The sequence below is a fragment of the Muscardinus avellanarius genome (genome assembly GCF_963383645.1).
Source record: "Muscardinus avellanarius genome assembly, chromosome: 3".
Taxonomy (NCBI): Eukaryota; Metazoa; Chordata; class Mammalia; order Rodentia; family Gliridae; genus Muscardinus; species Muscardinus avellanarius.
The window spans coordinates 51,631,977-51,654,500 of NC_137788.1; the positions used below are offsets into that span (position 1 = coordinate 51,631,977).

The window sequence follows — 22,524 nt, forward strand, 5'->3', positions numbered from 1 at the left end:
ATATTATGTACATGTATAACTATATGACAATAAAACTCACAATTTTATACAATTGTTATGCACCAGTTTAAATAAATAAATAAATATTAAAAAATCATAAAAGAAAAAAAGAATAGCCATTAAAACAATTTGTACTCCTATATTTTCTTCAATGGTAAGCCATTGATACTTCTGGGAGAAATGAGAGGAAGCCCAGAAAGTAAATGTGAAGCAAAATAATTAAGAATAGCACTGGGAATGGGAGATTTCTCAGGAGAAACACAATCATGGCACTCACCTGGAGGCAAATCAGAAGAGGCCCTGCTCAGCAACTCCACAAAATTCTGCCATCTGTGTATGAGAAGGAAACATAGTACTGGTAATCAATATCATTGCCTTGGAAGAATAAGAAGAGGAGCACCAAGTTGATACTGGTTGGGAGAGCCAGTAATCTCAGTACTTGCCTTGTTATCTTGGCATATAGTGCTTATTCTCTCTGAAATACTCCCATTTCTCACTTTGCTAGTTCCTACAAATCCCACTAAGCTCAGTTGAAACATCGTATAAAATAGTGCTGAGACACTATTTTATTACCTTTAATTACCCCAGTTGAAACATTATATAAAATAGTGGCTTTGTCCAGACTTCCAGAGTCAGAAATGAAGTCCCATGATATAAAGAATTTAGTAATCATAGCCATTACCTTCAGAATCCAGTAATTCTGGACCTTATCTGAGGGGTATAGAAGATGCTACATGGAGAAGCATCTAGGAAGGAGGCTTCTTAGAAGCCCATTAGCCTTTAGGGATAATACTAGTTTAAAGCACCACGTTATGGTTTGAATGCAATGAAATTTATATATTGAAATTCTTATCACCAACGTATTAGCAAGTGGGGCCTTTGAGAAGTAATTAGGTTATGAGTCAGAGACTTTGTGAGTGGGATTAGCATCCTTATCAAAGAAGCTGAAGAGCGATCCCAGCACACATCCCTCCATGTGAGGTAACAGTAAGAAGGTTGTCTAAGAGAAAGCAGACTCTTAGCAGACACCAAATCTGACAGTGTGTTCATTTTAGACATCTGACTCCAGAACTGTGAGGGAAAAAAAAAATGCCTGTTAATTAAGCCACCCAGTCCATGATGTTTTGTGATAGAGGCCCAAATATACTAAGAATTATGTGCTAGTCAGTGCTGTGTCTCTGTGACCAAAATACCTGACAAGAACAACATAGAGAAGGAAAATTTATTTTGGCTCATGATTTCAGTTTCAGTCATAGTCAGCATGCTCCAAGGCAGAAACATCATGGTGGCAGGACATGGTGGAGGGAATCTGCTCAGCCCATGGCAGCCAAGAAGCAGAGAAAGCACGCTAAGGGACCAGAAACAGATATAGTCTTCAACAGCACACAACTCCTCTCAATCTCCATGCCTGACTTCCTCCAGCCATCCCCTGCCTCAGAACCTTGCTGCACTGGGGAACATGGTTTCAACACATGAGCTTTTAGGGGCACATTTTAGATCCAAACCATAATAGCTGGCCGCGGAACTCAGGCAGTTTGCCCCAAACCCCTGTGCCTAGCCACAATTCTATAAGCTTCTGAGTATTGTAGGACTTGTAGGCAAGTCACACTAGTGTTGTGATCGGGAGCCAGGAATCTAAAGCTAGAGAACCTGCATTTGACTTAGCCTTGTTGATGAATTCAGATATTAGTTACATATAACTTTTGACCTCTCTGTGCCTTAGTTTCCCCATTTGAAAAGATGGTACCCAATTCATGGGGCAGGTATAATGATTAAGAGAGCTAATACTTAAAAAGCACTTAGAACATTTCTTGGAACATAGTAAATGTTGGTTATAAATAATAGTAATAGCTTTATTAACATCATCATCATTATTATTATGTGAAAGAGAAAAACCAGGTCTAATTTCCAAGGCCCAGCAACAGGCAGATCACACCACATCTCTAATAGCACTTTGCTAATAACACTTTTCCTATTCTCTTTAAAAAGTAATTGCTGAAGCAGACACCTCATGTTTGCTTTATCTGCTGAAATCCTCTGGTTGTTTCTGGGATTAGCAAAACCAGTCCTTTTCAACCTAATTGCACTCTCAATAATGGGCCAGATGTGTTCCTAAGTCCTACTTGTGGCTGTGTCAATTGCTCCACTCTATTCACGAAGCTTCCACAGTGCCTTCATTATTTATTCCCTCCCCCCAGCACAATTTGGCGGGCATGCATGTGTTTTAAACTGGTTTGAAGCATTTAATTTTGCCAATACAATTTTAGAGCATTAGTTTCCCTCCTGTTCTCTCTCTGGCCTCCTTAATTACCATTTATTACAAAGTCACACAGAAACATTAAATGCGAATTCTGACTTCCGTGTCCCTGGCCAAGAACAGGGATAATAATTTCCATCGAACACAACCTGAACTCATTTTACATAAGGGTGATTCAGAGTAGAGATTTGAAATTGTAATCAAGTCTTTCTCAAAATCGCCTTACCCTGGCAGTCATTCACTAATGTCTCTGCTAATTGGTAGTCAAATGGCAAAAAACAAAATCTCAATGTTAAAAAAAAAAATAAAACAACTTTGTTACAGAGCTCACAAAATTGCTCCTCTCGTCAGCTCTTGCAACATGACAGTTTGAGAAGGGAAGGCAACTCATTTTATTTGGTTAGATGAGGCTAATCCCACATCACCATAATCCCTCCTGATGTTTTATTGATTCTAAAGGACATTTAATCAGGAAGCAGCTCAGCATTAGAATCCTTCTAATTAGCAAGCAGCCACATACCAAATGGGTTCCCAATTGAACAGCAGATTAATGGACAATATGTACTAAAATAATGATTCGTGCATTCAGCTCCTAAAATGTGTGTCTAAATTGCATCTTTAATCCCTTAAGGATATAGGTTTGCATACAAAGCCCTTAACAGAATGGATTTAATTCAACAGAAGAAGCTTTAGCCAATGACTGTTTAAGGATGAAACAGGTTTATCTCTTAAAAATGCAATTTTTCTTTGGTTCTCATGGTTTCAATGTCTTTGAATATTCAAAGGTCAAAGACAGGTGAATAAAAAAGTTTTATGCTTTTCGGATCTGCACAAAAACAGCCAAACATTGCTAATATTGATAGAATAATGAGTAACTTTCCCTTACCTGCCTTTTATTCTCTCTTGTTCTTATAATCCTGATTCTTGGAGTATCTCTTTAGCTTCTACTATCTACTAGGTATAATGTAAGCTTTGATACTTGCTTTTTCTCCCAGTACCTATCATATGTCAAGTGCTGGGCTAGATGTTGGGAGTATAGTATTGAGAGAAGCAGTCGTGTTCCTTGCCTATATGGAGATCACTATGCAGACATTAAATTAATAAATCACACAAATAAATACATAATTATAAATAGTGGCACTGGGAAACAAAATGATTGAGCAATGAGAGTGTTCAGCACAAAGAACCCGATTTTGATGGGATGGTTACAGAGGACATTTTCAATCTGACCATGAACTAGGGACTCAGAAGAATTCATGTGCTGTAATTCCTGAGAATATTCTAAGATCTCTTCTTTTTCTAATTTGGATAGAGTATGTAAATATTTATTATAATATTTATTGTGGAAGGCACTGCTCTAGACACTTGGGATGTATGAGTAAATAAAACAATGGCTCTGCCTGTTTTGTGGTACTTTATATAATCTCTGTGTATTAAAGTGAGACATAATGGCAGTATACATGATAAGTCAGAAAATTGCTTGAAGAATGTAGGGGAGCTGGCACAAGGACTCTGGAGATAAAGAATTCTAGGTGGAGAAAACATTCAGAGGTCAGGTGCCAAGTGGTTATTTGCCTGGTCTACCTGATAAAGACAAAGATCGTAGTGTAACTGGAACAGAATGGGCAAGGAAGGCTTTTGGCGGAGATAAGAGAAATTATGGGGAGAAGATCATGTGGAACTCTTTATAATGACTTTTTCCCCGCTCTGAGCGAAATAAAGAACATTTCAATGTTTTGAGCAGAGCAAGCTGTGAATTTTTCTAGGTTTTAAACCGATTAATACAGTGACTGATTTCAGGACTGACTAGAGACTAAGTTAGAAACAGAGTTTAGTAAGGAGGCTGATGTTTAATCTGGGAGAAAGATAATGATAGCTTGGATGGAGTGTAGACAAGTTAAAATAAAGATGGCAAGAGATGACCAAATTCTGGACATATTCTGGAGGTAGAGTTGATTTACTAAAGCATTATTGGTGAATTAGATATGAAATGTGAGAAAAACGAGAAGCCAAGGATTATTTACATATCATGTTTTCATTCTACTTTACTTCAAATATTTTTTAGTTCTGGGTATGGTGGCGCACGCTTGTAATCCCTGTGCTTAGGAGGCTGAGATAGGAGGATCGCACGGGTTCGAAGCCAGCCTCAGCTACTAAGTGAGGCTCTCAGCAACTTAGTGAGACCCTGATTCCAAATAAAGTATAAAATAGGTCTGGGAGTATAGCCTGGAGGTAGAAAAGCCCCTGGGTTCCACCCCCAGTACCACACACACACACACACGCACACAATTATTTTTTCCTTGTGAATTCTTTGATCATGGATTATTTATGTTTAGGTTCATAATATTTGGAGATAAATAGGATTGTTAAAAAAGGTTTTGACTTCTTATTTAATCCTGTTGTGCTCAGAGAATATATAGTCCTCCGTTGGCCTCTGAGGGGAGTTGTTCCAGGAACCCTCAAGGATATAAAAATCCATACATGCTAAGGTCTCTGATATAAAATGTTTTAGTATTTACATAGAACCTACACAAGCCTCTTGTTAATCATCTCTCGATTACTTATAATACCTAATGCAGTAAAATGTTATATAAATAGCTGTTATACTGCATTTCTTAGGGGATGATGACAAGAATGATGTCTATACAGAGTAAAAATATAGCTTTTCATTTTGAGTATTTTTGATCAATGAATGTTGCACCCTTGGATGTAGAATCTGTATATATGGGGGATATGTGTGCTTTACACACTTTCAATTCTTTTAAATGTATTGAGACTTGATTTTATGGCTCATAATATGTTTTATCTTTCAATATTTCATGTAACTTTGAAAAGAATTTGCATTGATATTGCATAGAATATTCTGTAATTGACACTTGCGTTAAGTTCTTTGATAATACAGTCCAAATTGTCTATTATTAATATTTTATTATATTAATAATTAATTAATTAATCTATATTAATATTTTGTCTACTTATTCGATCAGTTCCTGGCAGAGGAATATTTAATTTTCCAGTTGTAACTGTGAATATGATATTTCCTTCTTTGGTTTCTGATTTTGTTTATATAATTTGAAACCATGATACTAAGGGCATGAATATTTAAGATTGTTATGTTCTCTTGGTGAATTGAGATTCTGGCACCATTTCTTGCTTTGGAATCTACTTTGATATAAACATAACCTTTCCAACTTTCTTTAGAATCAGTATAATATAGTTTCTCATCCTTTAACTTTTCACTTTCTATGCCTTTATATTTAAAATGAATTACTGTAGATCACATTTAGTTGAATCTTTCTTTTAAAATGAAGTTGGAAAATCTCTGATTTTAATTGGCTTATATGGATCATTTAGAATTAATGCAATTATTGATATGGCTGAATTTAAATATATCACCTTGGTATTTATTTTTATTTGCCTTTTTTATTCTCTTTTTTTCCTCTCTTGTGTTTGGGTATGGAGACTTTTGAGGACTGACTGTGATTATGCTTTCATTTTATCTTCTTCATTAGCAATTGACTCATTACATTTCTTCTTCAAAAAAATTATATCACTCTTTTTAGAGTATAAGAACCTGATCATAGTGTTCAATTAATTATCCCTGCTGGCCTTGTATATTATTTTCAAACATTATACTTTCATCTATGTTATAAACCTCATAGAGCATTGTTTTTATTTTTGATTTAAATAGTTCATTATCATTTAAAGGGTTTTTAGAAAATAAAAAATATATTTTTATTCAACCACATATTTACTCTTCTAGTTCTCTTTATTTCTTTGTGTAAATACAGAATAATCATTTTTCCTTCTATCTGAAGGGCATGTTAAGATACTTCATGCAGTGTTCATCTGAAAGTTTTACATTCTCTTATATGTATGAAAAATTCTTTGCTTCATATTTGGTTTTCTTTGGTGGTTTTTTTCATTTTTCAATCTGGGGATTGAACCCAGGGACATTCTATCTCTGAGCTTAACCTTAGCCCTTTTTATTTTTTTATTTTGAAGCAAGGTCTTACTAAGTTGCTAAGTCTGGCCTTGAACCTGTGATTGATCCTCCTCTCTCAGCCTCCCAAGTACTGGGTGTGTAGGTGTCCACCACCACACCTGGCTCACATTTGCTTTTGATAGATAACTTTTCTGGATACTGAAGTCTACTTGGTAGCTTTCTTCCTTCAATACTGTAAAGATGTGGCTCCATTTCCCCCTACTCCATACAGTCTTTCTAACAAGAGATCTGTTGTAATTCTTGTCTTTGTTCTTTTCATGTTGTTTTATTCTTTTTGCTTATAAGACATTTTCTTTACCACTAGTTTAAGCAATTCCATTATAATGAGCTTTTGGATGGTTTATTTTATCTTATTTTTGGTGGTACTGGGGTTTCTGGAAACCCTTCTACCTCCGGGATACACTCCCAGACCTATTTTATGTTTTTTTTTAAATTTGGAAACAGGGTCTCTTAAGCCAGTGCAGCTGGCTTTGAACCTGCACGATTCTCCTGTCTCTGCCTCCCAAGCGTAGGGATTACAAGCGTGTGCCACCACGCCTGACTGGATGGATGGTTTATTTTAAAGTTTTCTTTTCAGTATTCATTGAGCTTCTTGGGTTTATAGTTTTACCCAAAAGATTGCAGCTATTTTTTTATTCTACATTTTCCCCCTAACTCTCTTCCCTTCTGAGACATAAATTTCTATGTATTAAATTATTTTCTGTATTGGTCATCATTTTCACTATTATAATCCTTTTAGATTAGAATCTTTTATAATTATAATCTTTTTATAATTATAGTCTCTTAACTTGAGCACATAATTTAGAAAAAGAAAAATTTATTAGCTCATGGTTTTGGGGTTTAGTCCATGTAATACTGGGGGCTGTGGATCTCAGGGTATGGTGGCAGGAATTGAAGAAAGAGAGAGTATAAGACTTCACTCTCACAACATGGAGTGCCGGGGTCCAGCCCTAGCAGAGTCGGGGTTCGTGTGTTGATGAGGGGAAACCGAGGCCGATGAGAGAAGAATGACGCACGAGATCAAATCTTTCTCCATTTTATTCAGGATTTGTTACAGTTTTTATACTTTATTTTTTGGCAGAAAAGCAAGAGCATAGTCATGCAAGCAGGATTGCCAAGGACGGTAAAAATTATTATTTTCTATAAAGTTTAGGGCAAGGGTGCTGGACATAGTATATTTTGTCTCACTTCACAAGGCTGTCTCAAACGCAATCGTATACAGTGGCTCTAACTAAGGTCAGTTTGAACTTATTGTTTGGCCCAATAACTTTATCCTTGGGAAAGATCTTTGCTGTCTGAGTCTCTCACAAGCTGCTGCCCATCAGTTTTTAGTTATAATGTTTATACATAAAATTCTAATTATACATATTAATCCAAATAATCCTAAAATAATTTTATGAAGAAAGGAATGCTAGACATACTTCATGGGGGATCTACGCCATTGCGGATCCCCTGATTGAGTTTTCTCAAGACCTGCATAATATGCAGTAGCAATGGAGGCTGAAAGCAAGCAGGCAAGCAAGGGCAGGAGGAGCCATATATAATCTCTGAGGCCACAGCCCCAGGGAATCCACCGTCTCCAGCTACACCCTACCAGCTCAGACCATGCTGAGATTAAAATTCTCATGACTTAACTATATTAACCCTGAATATTAATAATATTGTTGTCACAAAGTTCCAGTGCTGCTTTATTGAATGTTCCTTCATTTTTTCATGGTGAGGTTTATTATAGTTCTTGTTTTTTTTCTGTTTTCAAGTTATTTTTATTTTTATGCTCAATCTACTTTTATCTCTATCATAAATTTTTTTCTTTTAGGCATTGTATTATTAAAAGTATTTTGTTAGCTTTTTATTAGTTGTAGTTGTACATGATAGTAAGATTAATAGTAATACATTCATATATGCACATAATATTATTCAGTCTGTTTCTTTCAATGTACTTCTCATTTGACTCCTTCCCACCACACACATGATAGGTTCATAGTCATACATTTATATATGCACATAACATTATTTTTTTGTTTCCTTCCTCATATTTCTTTTTCCCATCCTTCTTTCCTCTTCTGATTTCTTTCCACTATTTTACTTGTTGCCATTCTAAATTCTCATAACTTTCATAAAGATTATTTTTTTTATTTCTTTCCTCTAGTTTCCACATATGAGAGAAAAAATTTAGTCCTTGATTTTCTGAATCTGGATGATCTCATATAACATGATATTCTTCAGTTTCATCCATTTTTATGCAAATAAGATAATTTTGTTCTTCATCAATTACTGAGTAAAACTTCACTAGGTATATATGTCACATTTTTTAATCCATTAATCTGTTGACAGACACATAAGTCAGTTGAATAACATGTGTTAGGAGGTCTTACTCACTGTTTGATAGAATAATAAACTATTACAATACTATCAGAGATGTAAGAATTTTTATATTTCTTTTAGTGTTTTTGTTCCTTGCCTTGGTTTGTTTCCTCAAATAGAAACAGTAGCCAGTACTCCCAAAGTCTTAGGGGAAAATTACTGGAAATGTCCAGGGAAATGTTTCTGGAGACTTATCTGCTCCTTTCTGCTCCTCTGTAGTATACACTCTAATCTCTTATTCTTTGTGACTTCCAAACTCTATCATTTTAGTTTAAGAAGAATGGTTCTATTTGTTTTATACCTTCTTGACCAATAAGTTGGGCTAATCTCATTGATTTTTCTTCTTTCAGAAATGGTTGTTTCCCATGATGCTCAATGTCCAATGTCTGAACAAATTGCTTCATCTAATTCAAACTATTCTTTTAGTTATTTAAGGTAGATTGGTAAATATAATTCCTGATGGTTCATAATGGCTGGGAGAAGTTTCCTGCTTTGTTTGTCTATGACCAAGAAGATCTTTTGGTCTTAATAAAAGTAAACATTCCTGAACTTACTCACCAAATGACTACAATTGATAGGTTCTCATATAAAACTTGTAATATAAAGACAAACCTCTGCATTTGGCATCCGAATAGAAGAATGTTATGCTCAGATATAGAATATCCCCTGAAGATCTCAGAGTTGATATAGTTAAGGGTTGCAATCTAGGTGGTAACCTAGGCCAGTAAAGTGTGGCTGGAAGTGGGTACTTGGGGGTGAGGCCTTAGGGATTGTGCTGTGTCTTTTAATCCCCTTGCTTGCTTTCTCTGCTTCTAGCCTCCATGATGTGAGAGCAGAGCCTCCTCTCTTCCTCTCTGCTCTGTCACCATGTCTGAGATGTGCAGACACCAGCTTCATATGAAACGAACCCCAAATCTCCAGAAAACCATGAGCAAATAAATCTTTCTTTCTCTAAGTTGTATAGTCAGTCTTTTGGATTATATTAGTGAGAATTATTACCTAGACAAAGAATGATGGGCTAAAATGTCGCCTTAGTTTCACAAAATACCATAGGCTGGTGGGAACAATATTTAAGGACAAACACTTGTTTTTTTTTTTTTTTTAACAGTTTGGGGCTTGTAAGTTAAAGACCAAGAGGTAGGTAAATGAGGTTCTTAGTGAGGACCCTTTCCTTGGAGTATAAATTGATGCTCTCTTTTTACTTAGTCTCACGTAGCATAGGGAAGAAACTCTGGTGTCTGATTTTTATTGCAAAGGTACTAATTTCATTCTGCGGGTTCTACCCTCATATCTTACTTTATTTAAGTACAATTATCTTCATAAGGTTTCACCTCCTAGTATCATCACATTGAGGGTTAGGACTTCTCTCTAAAAATGGGCAGAAAAGGAATATAACATAAGTCTATAAAAAGAGTCAACTTACTTTATTTCATCCTGGTGCCCCAAATCTTGGTGGTGAAGCAATGTTTCTAGCAGGCTCAAGGTCAGATATAATCCATGCTTTCCACAGATAGCCCTGACCTAGAAATAATAAAGGATTTGAAGCATCACTAAGATGAAATTAATTTTTGAATTGAATTTTCATAATCAGAGCCTATATAGTTTTGGCAGAGAATTAACACCCAGTACTGCATTCTACTGGATATAAGAATACAAGAATATAATCCTGTTGCTTATAAACAGCCAATATTTACTTAATTTGCATAGAGATATGATGTATTATTCAGAAGCCCCTGGGCTTTCAAATGCTGATCTTATACTTTTGTTAGCCTTTAGAGAGGAGTTTATATACACTTTATTACATAGATAAATTGAAAAACATTTTTTTGTGTCATCTGCTCTGATTTATAAAACAGAGTCAATGTTGCTATCTACACTTTATGTGCAAGAGAACCAAAACATATAGAGATTAAATACTTCCTTAATGTCATATAGCTAATAAATTTTGGAACTTAGTATAGAAACCAGATGCTCAATAAATATTTGTGGATTGAATGAATGATGTGTCACAGCAGTTTTCTAAGTATTTAATATGTTCTGGGTCTCACTGACAAACAATTCAGTTCTCAGGTTGGTGGGTGGGTGATACTTAGATTCATTTATGGCACACTTCCAGGGATGTGATAACACATGTAGTATATTTATAATAATGGCTCAAAAATAGACTTTTTAGTCCAACAGGTTTTACTTTAAACATCAAATCTGCTGCCTGTGACATTACCTAACCTTTCTGTGTCCAATTACTTCATCTAGTAAATGAGATCAGTACTTTCTAATTTTCATGATTCTGTGAAGATTACATGATAAAAACAAGCCTGGATCTTAGTAGGCATTGAATAATATTTTTTGAAATGAAGAAAAAACAGAAAGGAGTATAAGGGGAAGGTAAGAGGAAAGAGAAATGGATGGAAGAGGGAAGAGGAGAAAGGCAGAAGTTGGAGAGGAGAGAGGGAGAGAAAAAGAACAATAAAGGGGAAAAAATAAGGAAAAGAGCAAGGAAAAAAGTACCCTATTCAGAGTTGGTCCACTATTTAACTACTTAGTTCAAACTAAGCTATCAGTAGCTATTGTTATGATTTTGAAAGGAAGTTTGGTTTAATGACTGTGTTAAGTATGTATTTTTTACTTTTTAATTTTTTTGGTCCTAAAGATTCATTTTAGACGCATTCTACCTCTAAGCTATACCCCCAAGCTTTTTGGTTTTAGTTTTATTTTGAAACAGGGTCATGTTAAATTGTTGATGCTGGCCTTGAACCTGCAATCTCCTGTCTCAGCCTCCCAAGTATTAAGATTTTAGGTGTGTGACACCATACTCAGTTTATCCTGGGCTTTTATTGGCTGTGTAGAGCTTGCCCTTCCTAGGGCCAGCCAATTTCTAGAGAAAGCAAAGAACTCAGCTAAAAGTGAGACTTTCCAATGTAAACCAAATTATCCAAAGCCTGTACACCGAGCAGTCCTCTACTCGAGCTCTCACAAGGCCACTATTCCTCTGCCCTAGTCATCTTAGAACAAGATACCAGGAAACTAAGGCAGCAAATCCTAAATCTTCTTACCCTATTTTGTTCATTTCTTTCTGAGAAAACCACAGTAAAGGCTCTTGTCTACATCCACCCTCACTCCTTCTTTTCCTGACTGGCTCTGGTACATTCCTGTGTAGCCCTCACAGCATGGCATGACCTTCCTGTTAGGAAGTATGAGAAACAAAACATTTCTTCAATCACAATTGTCTCTTGATCTGTTGGCATTACCATACTTAAATAGTAATAAAGCCTATATTATAAAACAGTGATGAGATCTAGGAGTATGTCTAGCATTTGCCCAGAATGAGGCAGGGGCATGGGTTCAATGCACTATAAAACAAACAACAAACAAACAAATTAAACCAGTAACAAAAAGCTAATCCTTGCTTGTCTATGAAGAAAGAAAGAACAAATCTGGGCTTGAAACTTGCATGTGTTACTTTTTAGTTATAGAGGAGTAATGTCAGGGAAACTAAAAGGAAGAAAGTACAAGGCTGTTTTGAAACATTAACAAATGACTAGAATTTACCAGAAGAATAAGAAATTGGGAGAATTCCAGGCATAAGAAAGGCAAGTGTAAGTAAGAGATGAAAAAAGAGCATGATACTTTTTAGAGATGGGTGCATTTTGACCTTATCCATTTTATTACAGTGTTATATAGTCCCTTCTTTCCTAGGCAGTAGTTATCTGCTACCTACTGAGCTTCTTTGCAAGACAGTGGCTTACTCAGTACTAGAACTGTACTATCACCACTTCCTAAAACAATCTTGAAAAGTGAAGGATCAACAACTTAATACATAGATGAATGGGGGGGTGTGAATGAATGAGTTGAAGCCAGTGGAGATGGAGAACAGAATATGTGTGGGTGGAGGTTGGCAAAGAATGAAGAGGTAGACATTATTTACATTATGCCATTTCAGTCCATAAATAAGAATTGGATTGTCCCCATGATTAGAGCATCTTAATGTATTTTTTTTTTTTTTTTGGTGGTACTGGGGTTCCTGGAAGCCCTTCTACTTCCGGGCTACACTCCCAGACCTATTTTTATATTTTTATTTGGAAACAGGGTCTCCTAAGCCAGCGCGCGCGGCTGGCTTAGAACCTGCGCGATCCTCCTGTCTCTGCCTCCCAAGCGCGGGGATTACAAGCGTGCGCCACCACGCCCGGCTATGTTAATGTATTTTTAAACATTGATACTAAGAAGCTATTCTAAAAACAGAGCCTTTACTTCTGGCATCACTGAGTTTTGCTTTAGGCTAAAATGAACAGCCAATTAGAAAGAGTACATCAGGGTTCCTAGAAGCAGACTGATTGACAGCTACTGAGAACTGAGTGCTGACAGTTGTAGCGCCTAGTAATATAGTGTTATTCGGGATTATTATTAAAGTATCTTAAAGCATGAATATTCATAATGATGACCTTTAGTAAGAAAAATGTCTAATAAGAAAATGTTTTCAACCAGAAGTAAACAAATTATCTGCTATGTAAAAATGACACATGACTATTTATTTTCTCAAAATACTGCTTGAAAGAGTGATACAAACTTGTCACAACTTCCTCTTTTCCCATGACTAGCTCCATTCACATTCTACCCCACCACACTACTTAGTTTTGTTTTCCAGGTTACTAGTAACCTTTATGCATTTACATTAAATGAATACTTTTCTGTACTAATTGTAGTTAGTGTCTTCAGCCTGGATCTGAGATGATCATGCCATGCTCCTCCAAACTCGCTTCCTTTTTGGCTTTCTTAACCACTCATATATCACCTTTGTTTATTTTTAGACTCCTTTATTGACTTATCTTTGTCTTTCATAACAACCAGTGCCTTCCTCAACTCTCTTTTCAATTTGTTATGTCTTTGAGCAATCTTAACTATTACCATGATTTCCACTTCAGACTGAAGAATAATAGTAAATCATTATTCAATTTCAGTCTCTTTACCCAGATTAACATGTTCAGACTGGACTGATTAACTCTTCTGATAACTTTCCAAATTATACTTTTTTTTTCCTCAAAGAATGGCATCACCATTCATGAGGTGCAAAAGCCTGAACCTCAGTATTCGTTTCTGATACCTACTAATTCAGGGCCTATGTTTAATTAGTCAACATGACCTGCTTTTCGACCTCTATAGTGTCTCCATCCTTCTTGCTAATACCTTATTTTAAACCCTTATAATCTCTGGGTGGATCACTGAAACAAGCCTTCATAAAAGGGCCTCTCTGCCTTCAGTTTTACATGCCTTTAATTAATTCTACAAATTATATAAGGATTTTTTGAAACTTTTAAACTTCGTCATATCATTTATTTATATAATATACCTCAGTTTTGGACCTTCAGGATGAAATTGACACTCCTTAGAAAGACTCTTCATACATTGCTCCTATTTTCCATTCTAAAGCCTGAATCAGCCATGTTCTCCCTCATAGCAATGCTATTTCACATTGTTCTTTTTTTTTTACCTAGAATTCTTTTTCCATCTCTTCTTCTACCCCTGTCACATTTATCATCATTATTAAGCAAATCTGCTTGTGCTCTATGGTTCTATATTTGCACCTTCTCTTCTGGAAGGCTTTTAGGTAGGCTACATTGATGTTTTATGTTCAAAGTTACTGATATCACAGCATTTGCCATAGAATTGTTATGACATGTTGCTATTTCCCTGATCTTCCAGAGAATGAAGAAACTATAATAATAAGATCTATTGCCCTCAATGTCCATCAAAGTGACTAGAACACACTGAGTGCTCATTATGTCAACTGCAAGAATAGATTAAATATACTATGTTTATCAGAAAGATGGGTATTACATTGGAGAAGGGTAATGATTCAAAATTACCAGAAAGCCTTTGGATGATTTAGAGGAGAATGTATAGATATAAAAACAACTAAATAGGGAAAAGCATGACAAACTACAGAAGAAATTTTGATAGTCCTGGTTCAGTTCTAGTGTACTAGCTACAATTTTGCCACAAGGATAAACTTAACATTTACAAACCAGTGTTATGGGTTGGATCTTGACAGTCCACCCAAGTTTTATGTACTCAGAGGTGGGAATTTTGGGAGTTATTGGATCATTAGAGCTCCAATCTCACTGATGGAATCATAGCTGAATGGACGATTGGGAGGTGATGGAGACTGTAGAAGGTGGACCAAGTTGGAGGGAGTGGACCCTTGGGGGCATACCCTTGCATGCAAACTATATCTTGTTCCCTGATTCCCAGATGCCTGATGTGAACAGCTTTCCTCTACCACACCCTTCTACCATGATGTTCTGTCTTATCTCAGACCTAAAATACTAGAGTCAGCTAACCATGAACCTTGAAACTGGGAGCAAATAAAAAATTCTCTTTTTCTAATTTGTTCTGCTATGTATGTTGATCACAGTGATACAGAGCTGACTAAATAGAATAGGACTCACTCTTGAGGACGAGAAAGCTGTGTGAAAAGAAGGAAATAGGCAGAGTAACCTGTGTTCTAGCTAGCTCTTCCTAGGGGAAGGTCTAGTAGAAGTTTGGTAGTTTATGTATTGAAGTCAAATGAAGATGAATTCAAGAGGTGAAGAATACAGATCATTTATAAAAGTGTTAAACTGAACCAGGCATGATGGCACATTCTTGTAATCCCAGTATTTGGGAGGCTGAGACAGGAGAATCAGAGGTTTGCGGCCAACCTCAGCTACTTAGTGAGACTGTCAGCAACTTAATGAGACCTTGTTTCCAAATAAAGAATAAAATAGGGCTGGAGGTAGAGCTCAGAGATAGAATGCCCCAGGGTTCAATCCTCAGTACCACAAAAGTAAATAAATAAATAAATAAATATATAGATAAATAAAATAAATAAACAAACAAACAAACAAATAAAAGGGGGGTTAAGCTCAGACTTCACACTTAGAAACTGGTTCTATGGCACTACTCAGTCTACATCTGACCTGGATTATGGGAAGGTTAGTTGGCAAGGTTAGCAAATGTGGATCCACATTACCTCAGCAGTTCTGTCAAAAGCTATCATTGCACCAAAATGTACAAGAGGAACAGGATGAATCTACAGAATGGAGATGACAGATATTTGATTTGTTTCCATACTGTTATTTGTGAGTGGTTAAAATTTTCTGTTGACTTGAGAGACAAAACCCGTAGGTTATCCTCATTTTAGTTTGTTTCTGTTGCCATTACCAAAATACTTGACAAAAACAACTTAGAAGAGAAAATCTTTATTTGGCTTGTGGTTTCAGAAGTTCAGTCCATGGATGACTGAGTCCAAGGTAGAAACATCATGGTGGCAGGGTGTGGCAGAGGAAAGCTGCCCAATTTATGGCAGCCTAGAAGCAGAGAGAGAGAAAGAAAGAAAGAAAGAAAGAAAGAAAGAAAGAAAGAAAGAAAGAAAGAAAGAAAGGACAGGCAGACCAGAGATGAATACAATCCTGAAAGAAAGAAAGAAAGAAAGAAAGAAAGAAAGAAAGAATGAATGAATGAAAGAAAGAAAGAAAGAAAAGAAAGGGAGGAAGACAGGCAGACTAGAGACGAATACAATTCCTAAAGCTATACTTCAGTGACCTACCTCCTCTAGCCACATCCTACCTGCCTACAGATGCTACCTATTTTGTCCATTAAATATCAATCCATCAATGGACTTATCTAATGATGAGGTTAGATACTTGATTCAATTATCTTACCTCTGAACATTTCTGTATTGCCAACACGTGAGGTTTTTTTGGGGGGAGATTTTATATCTAGACCAAAAGAACTCTTGAAGACATTGTTTACTTATTTTGGAAACTACAGATGGTCTGTGAACCCTTTGAAATGGTAGCTGTGTAGATGGGCTTTTTTTTTTCTCCTGGGAAGAGAGTGCATAGTTTTCATGGGATACTGAAGAAGGTCTGTGATTCTTTCTCCTGTCAAAGGAGGTTAAGAATTCTAATATAAAAGACAAAACCTTCTAATTTAGACCTGGCCTTTTCCATTCATCTCTGAAGTCCAAGAGTAAGAAAGTTTGGGCATGACCATTACTGCTTCCAGTACTGCATCCCTTGGGCCTCAATTTGCCTCATGTCCCAGGGAGACAGAATTCTATTTTACATGCCTCCCAGAACTATGATATACTTTGAGTGATTTCCAGATGTCTTAAGAGATGCCAGATGGCTCACGAAAGGCAATCTAGCTTCAAGGCAAATGTACCTCCTTTCCTTGGATCACAAAATTAAGCTTTTGGGGAGTAAGAACACTCAAGATTTTTCCCAATAGCCAGTGGGAAGATGGACCATAGGAAGATCCTCCTTTCTTAGGGGCTTTTGAAGTGAGACTCTCACCAAATGGATTTTTTTAATATAAGGAAGAAAGGAAATGAACATTTTTTAGGGCCTTGTGTATCAGGTAGTATGCTAGTAGTTTCACATATTTTATCTCATTTAATCTTCACAGGCAGTAGATATTTAGAAACCAGTTTTTCCAGGTGAAGATATGAGACTTGCAGAAATTAAGTAAATATATTTTAATTTTCAAGAGGTTGATGCTCTTCTCAGTGAATATCACTTAAGAACATTTAAGCCTTTACCAATGTGGGTTTTAATCTAATAAAGAAGAGCTGCTACTTAATCTTGTTCCATAGACTTTTCCATGAACATAATAAAATTCTCTTATGTTGTAGCTCTCTCTCTTGTGAGACATGTTTGCATACATAATATGCACACACTCTCACACATACACTAAAATAAAATAAGCCTTGCTTTGCACAGCTGACTATAACTGAAGGCTCTGAGAAAGCTACTTTTTTTCTACAATGATGCCATCCAGCATATTGTAACCTCGCTTCTTTAGTAAACATCATCATTAAAAAAAAAACAACCCTCCCACTCTCAATTCATTTTAAACTGTGTCTACCTAGATGCAAGATATGTTCCAATTGTTCTGACAGGACTTTATTTTCCCTACAATTTCCAAACTTTTCTAACACTCTGGCATTTTAACTCTTATAGTTTGAACTCAATAGAAACTTCCAGTTATTTCCTCCGTATTGGAGATCCAGTTCTGGATCTCAATTTTCATAACACTTCTACTTTAAATCCTGGTCTGTCACTTGTTGCCTATGGTCCCTGATTGATTCAATTTGCCTAAGACAGTTTTATTTTATTTATTCAATGAGTATAATAACATCTACCTAGATTTTGTGGTATTTTGTAAGGAATTAACGTTGTCAGTGTTAAACTTGGCACTTAGTAAGTTCAGTGTGCTGGTGATGAGGTATTACTAATTTGATTATAGTAATAAAAGCAATGATTGTTTCACCTGTATCCAAGTTAGCCTTGTGATTGGGTTTGTTTGGCTACCAAAGATCCATGAATTAATACGGTTCTGGATCCTCTTCCATGAAACACATCTGCACTGTTAATTAATGCTCCAAAGCAGCATGTTAATCTCTACCAGCAATAAATTACATCAGTCCCAAAAATATGGTGTTCCTAAGGAATGAGACACCACATGCTGATCTCACTGGAAGCTGGGAAAAGATGTGAGAAATGAATTTGGCCTTGAAAAAAAATTTTGTTTTTCACTGTGAAATATTATTTGGGTATTGTAATATTTTCTGTTATTAAAAAAATGGCCCAACACAAATAACTCCCAGGCCAATTCTGCACACTTCATAATTGCCTTTCTGTTCTTTTTCTCTCCAGCACAAAAAAGCAAACAATTGTGTAATGTCATCTACAGGCAGAAGACAGATCATAACTATGCCTTAATATTATAGACCCAATGTTCTAAAGTAGCCGTGTGTGTGTGTGTGTGTGTGTGTGTGTGTGTGTGTGTGTGTGTGTTGTACTGGGGATGAAACCCAGGAGCTTTCTACTTCTGGGCTACACTCCCGGGCCTATTATTTATATTTTATTTGGAAACAGGGTCTCATTAAGTTGCTGAGAGCCTCACTAAGTAGCTGAGGCTGGCTTTGAACCTGCGTGATCCTCTTGTCTCAGCCTCCCAAGTACTGGGATTACAAGTGTGAGTCACCATGCCTGGCTCCGAAGTAGTCTTTGAAATCTGAACAAGTCTGAAATGTAATTTTGGTTACCTTGGGTGGAGGGAGGCAGCCAGAGAATGAGCGATCTTCCTTTCGAAAACTCAGAATGAGGTTCTCTATGTTGAGTTTGCCATTGGTTGTCCTTAGCACCATCCTCAAAATCTCCAGCAGGCTCTTGTTTGTTTCTGACTGTGAGCTTGATCTTTGAGGTAGGGTACTAATTGGAGGGGTGGGAGAAAGGCTGTGGAAAGATAATTAACTCTGAGCAGCTGCCTTTTTTAAAGGCTGTGTCTTTCAATTCTTGCTATCCACGGTGAACACAAGAACCCACTCACCAAGTTTTTCTTAATCTTGATCTGCTCATGGGACTGAATGTGGAAATTTTACAGATTAACTCAAATCTGTTCCATTTAAGTGAGCTCTGAAGTCTCTTTTCAGTCTAGTCTCCTCTACCAATTTCACTACAATATAGATCAAAAAAATTTTTTTGTGTATGGGTCTGGGGATGGAACCCAGGGGCATTTGAACTCCAAGCTCCACCCCTTACCCTATTTTTTAATTCTTTATTTTGAAACAGGGTCTACTAAGTTGCAAATGGCCTCACTAAGTAGCTGAGTCTGTCTGTGAACCGCGATCCTCCTGTCTCAGTCTCAGGAATGCTGGGATTACAAGTGTGTGTCACCATGCCTGGCTTAGACCAAAATTCTTAACTTGTCTTTCTAGCTATTTTTTTAGATGGAAAAAAAAAACATAGGTTATTGTAGCAGTTTACTTTACCTGCTAATCTTAACTTTTCTTAAACTCAGATAATTATTAATGGCAAATTCAATTTCCAAACTATTTGTTGCCACAAGCAAAGCAAAGCAAAAAAAAAAAAAAAAAAAAAAAAAAAGCAAAGTAGATACTGCCAGATCTACAGATCCCTGTAACCAGGGAACTTACATAGGAGGGAATCCTGAGCCAGGAGAACATTCTGCATTTTCTTTGACTATGCTCTTTATATCTGGAAAACCCAGACATGTTTTGGAGGTAATTGTTACTTACAGTCAGCATGCAAACATATGTAATTAGTGAGACAGTTTGTCTAATTCTAGTTATCTTAAATAGCAGGTGGAAAGTAAGAGTAATAAAATGTTGTAGTCATTCATTTTGTGGAACTAGTTTGAGATGTTTACTCACTTAACATTCTACTCCCTTTTTTTGCTCCAAAGCTAGGTAAACTACTGTCTCCTCTGAAAAGCTTTTTCTGATTAAGTCTTTCAAGTTAAATGACAGTATCCTAGAGGGACAATCTATGATATATCCTAGCTTCCACCAATATAAATCAGGTTTCTTTCACAGTGGCATGCTGGTAAATACACAAAAAACAAGGTAAAGTTCAAATTTATCACAACTGGTGATTTCCATGGTGTAAATACTCTTAACATGGCTCACTGAGAGCTTGCAATGTGACATCTCTGAGTGAAGAGCTGGGAAGCGGTGTGCTTAACAGGGCTGTGTGCCTGGCTTCAGCCCATTCTCTACTCTCTTAATTGATGTTTAGTCTAACTTCCCTAACAGACAGCTCTATAAGGTCAAGTGTGTTTTGTACCTTTCTATTTCCAAGGAATCTTGTTCAGTACCTGGAATTGATTAGTTTTAGATGTATATGACTTTTTCTAAAGGGCACATTTTACACCCCCACCCCCATGAATTAGAAGAACCTTTGTAACAGGTATTGCAAAACAGGTTCCAAATTATGCTAGTTTGAAAAACTTCATAATAGACAAAACTTTCCAAAAGTTTGGCCCGAGAAGGAATAGTGGAAATGTATCCTGGCTTTAATCAGCAGTTTTAGCATCTTCTTGGAGTTCCTAAGCTCCTGAGACAGTCTACCTCTCATTTTTGCAAAGTAGAATGTCAGCTATTTGCATTACTACCCACTCTGCTGCACATGACCCAGACTCTGCCAGTCAAAAGTTTTCCTCCCTCTTCTCTTGAAATCCCCCTTCCTAGGAGAAGAAATCCATGGGGCTTTAGCCCTAATTGAGTGCACTAAGTACTTCATGATAAGGTTTTATGTGGAACTCATTTATGAGAACTTAGAGGGTTTCTTGGAAAGCCTGTTGTAGGAGTATATTTCATCTGGCCCATTTCAGGAGATGGGGACCGTTACCACTCCATCATCTTAGAGCTATCCCATTAAAGATCAATCTGACAGCCATGAGTAGGGCATTTTCCTGAGCAGCACATTTTAACTAGGAGCCTGGTTTCCTTGCAGCCCCTTCATTTATGCAAACACACTGTTCATATAAAAGTGTCTTCTCTGTTATACTCAAAATCATCTGTGTACTTTTTTATAGAACCAGTATTCAAATGACTCTTAAATTAAAGCAATATAAGCTCTTTTGATAATCAGAGATGCTAATTACATTCAACCAATAACTACTGAGTATATCTCATATACCAGGAACTATGTTAGGACTAAGCTAGACACAGAACTGGCCAGGAGAGATACCATGTTTAACCTCAGTATCAAGTCAATAATTACAAATGCAATGCTTTTTACAAAGGGAGAGGACTATGAGGATATATGACAAAGATATATAACCCAGACTAGAAGTCAGAAAAGCTTCTTGTCTAGAACTTATAAGAACTGTGTCTACTAATGAATATCTATGGGTTCCATACTGCATAGTCTTTTGCCTCTTATGGTAATTTATAATTATTTTATGATTTGTATTTTATACAATAATTTTATAATTGTATTACATAAAAGGTAGTTGCTGATTTAAAAATAATTCTGAGGCTCCTGGCTCCCAATAGGACAGATGATCCCAGAAAGATCTGTGACTGAAATATCCACATAACAGTATCATTTTCTTTGGACCATCAACACTCAAATGAGGGACTGAGGCTTACCAATTTTGGAATTTACTGTGCCTAGCAAAGTGGGCTTGAGAAGCAACTGCTATTCAATGAATCTTTGTTGAATGAAGGATCACAGTCAAAAGGGGCACCCCGTAAAGAGCAATCAAGTCTAACACTTGGCATTTGACATTTTTCCAAGAAACTCTTCTCCTCGAATGAAGAAATCACTCCAGTGCCATGGCCCTTAATTACTATGTCACATTATTTGTAACTAAAAAGGATTTCTGGAAGGATAGTTTTATTTTATTTAATTTTTTAATTTTTTATTTTTTTTTTGGTGGTACTGGGGTTCCTGGAAGCCCTTCTACCTCCGGGCTACACTCCCAGACCTATTTTATATTTTTTTATTTGGAAACAGGGTCTCTTAAGCCAGCGAGGCTGGCTCCAAAGCAGCGCGATCCTTCTGTCTCTGCCTCCCAAGCACGGGGATTACAAGCCTGTGCCACCACGCCTAGCTAGGATAGTTTTAAAATAATAACTTTTATATAACACCTACTATAGACTAGGCACTATTTTTAAGAACTTCACATTTATTACTCTTACAAATCAATGAAATCTTATCTCCAGTTTATAGTTAGAGAATGGGAGCACAGAGAGGTTAAGTGAATGCCAGTTACTCAGTGGCAGAGACAGAAGTTGAACCCCGTTTTCTGGTAATGGAGCCTCTGTTCCTAACCACCCCACTCTGTCACTTTCCTTATCCAATGTGGAAAACATCATACTTTACTGTGCTTTACTTCTTCTTCTTTTGGTGGTACTGGGGTTTCTGGAAGCCCTTCTACCTCCGGGCTACACTCCCAGACCTATTTTTACATATTTTGGAAACAGGGTCTCCTAAGCCAGCGCGCATGGCTGACTTCGAACCTGCGCGATCCTCCTGTCTCTGCCTCCCAAGCACGGGGATTACAAGCGTGTGCCACCACGCCCGGCTACTGTGCTTTACTTCTAATG

The 22,524-nt window shown here is 36.7% G+C and overlaps 1 protein-coding gene across 1 annotated transcript in view; it reads right to left on the bottom strand.

Annotated features, from left to right (window-relative positions):
• LOC308260811 (uncharacterized protein C1orf87) overlaps positions 1-22,524 on the bottom strand; it is a gene marked incomplete at both ends in the record, with an annotated part of 82,422 nt that overhangs the window by 15,174 nt on the left and 44,724 nt on the right. Inside the window, 3 exons of the mRNA XM_080692358.1 lie at positions 278-330; positions 10,051-10,148; positions 18,715-18,904. Coding sequence (XP_080548484.1) covers positions 278-330; positions 10,051-10,148; positions 18,715-18,904 — 341 coding nt within the window. The remainder of the gene's footprint in view (positions 1-277; positions 331-10,050; positions 10,149-18,714; positions 18,905-22,524) is intronic.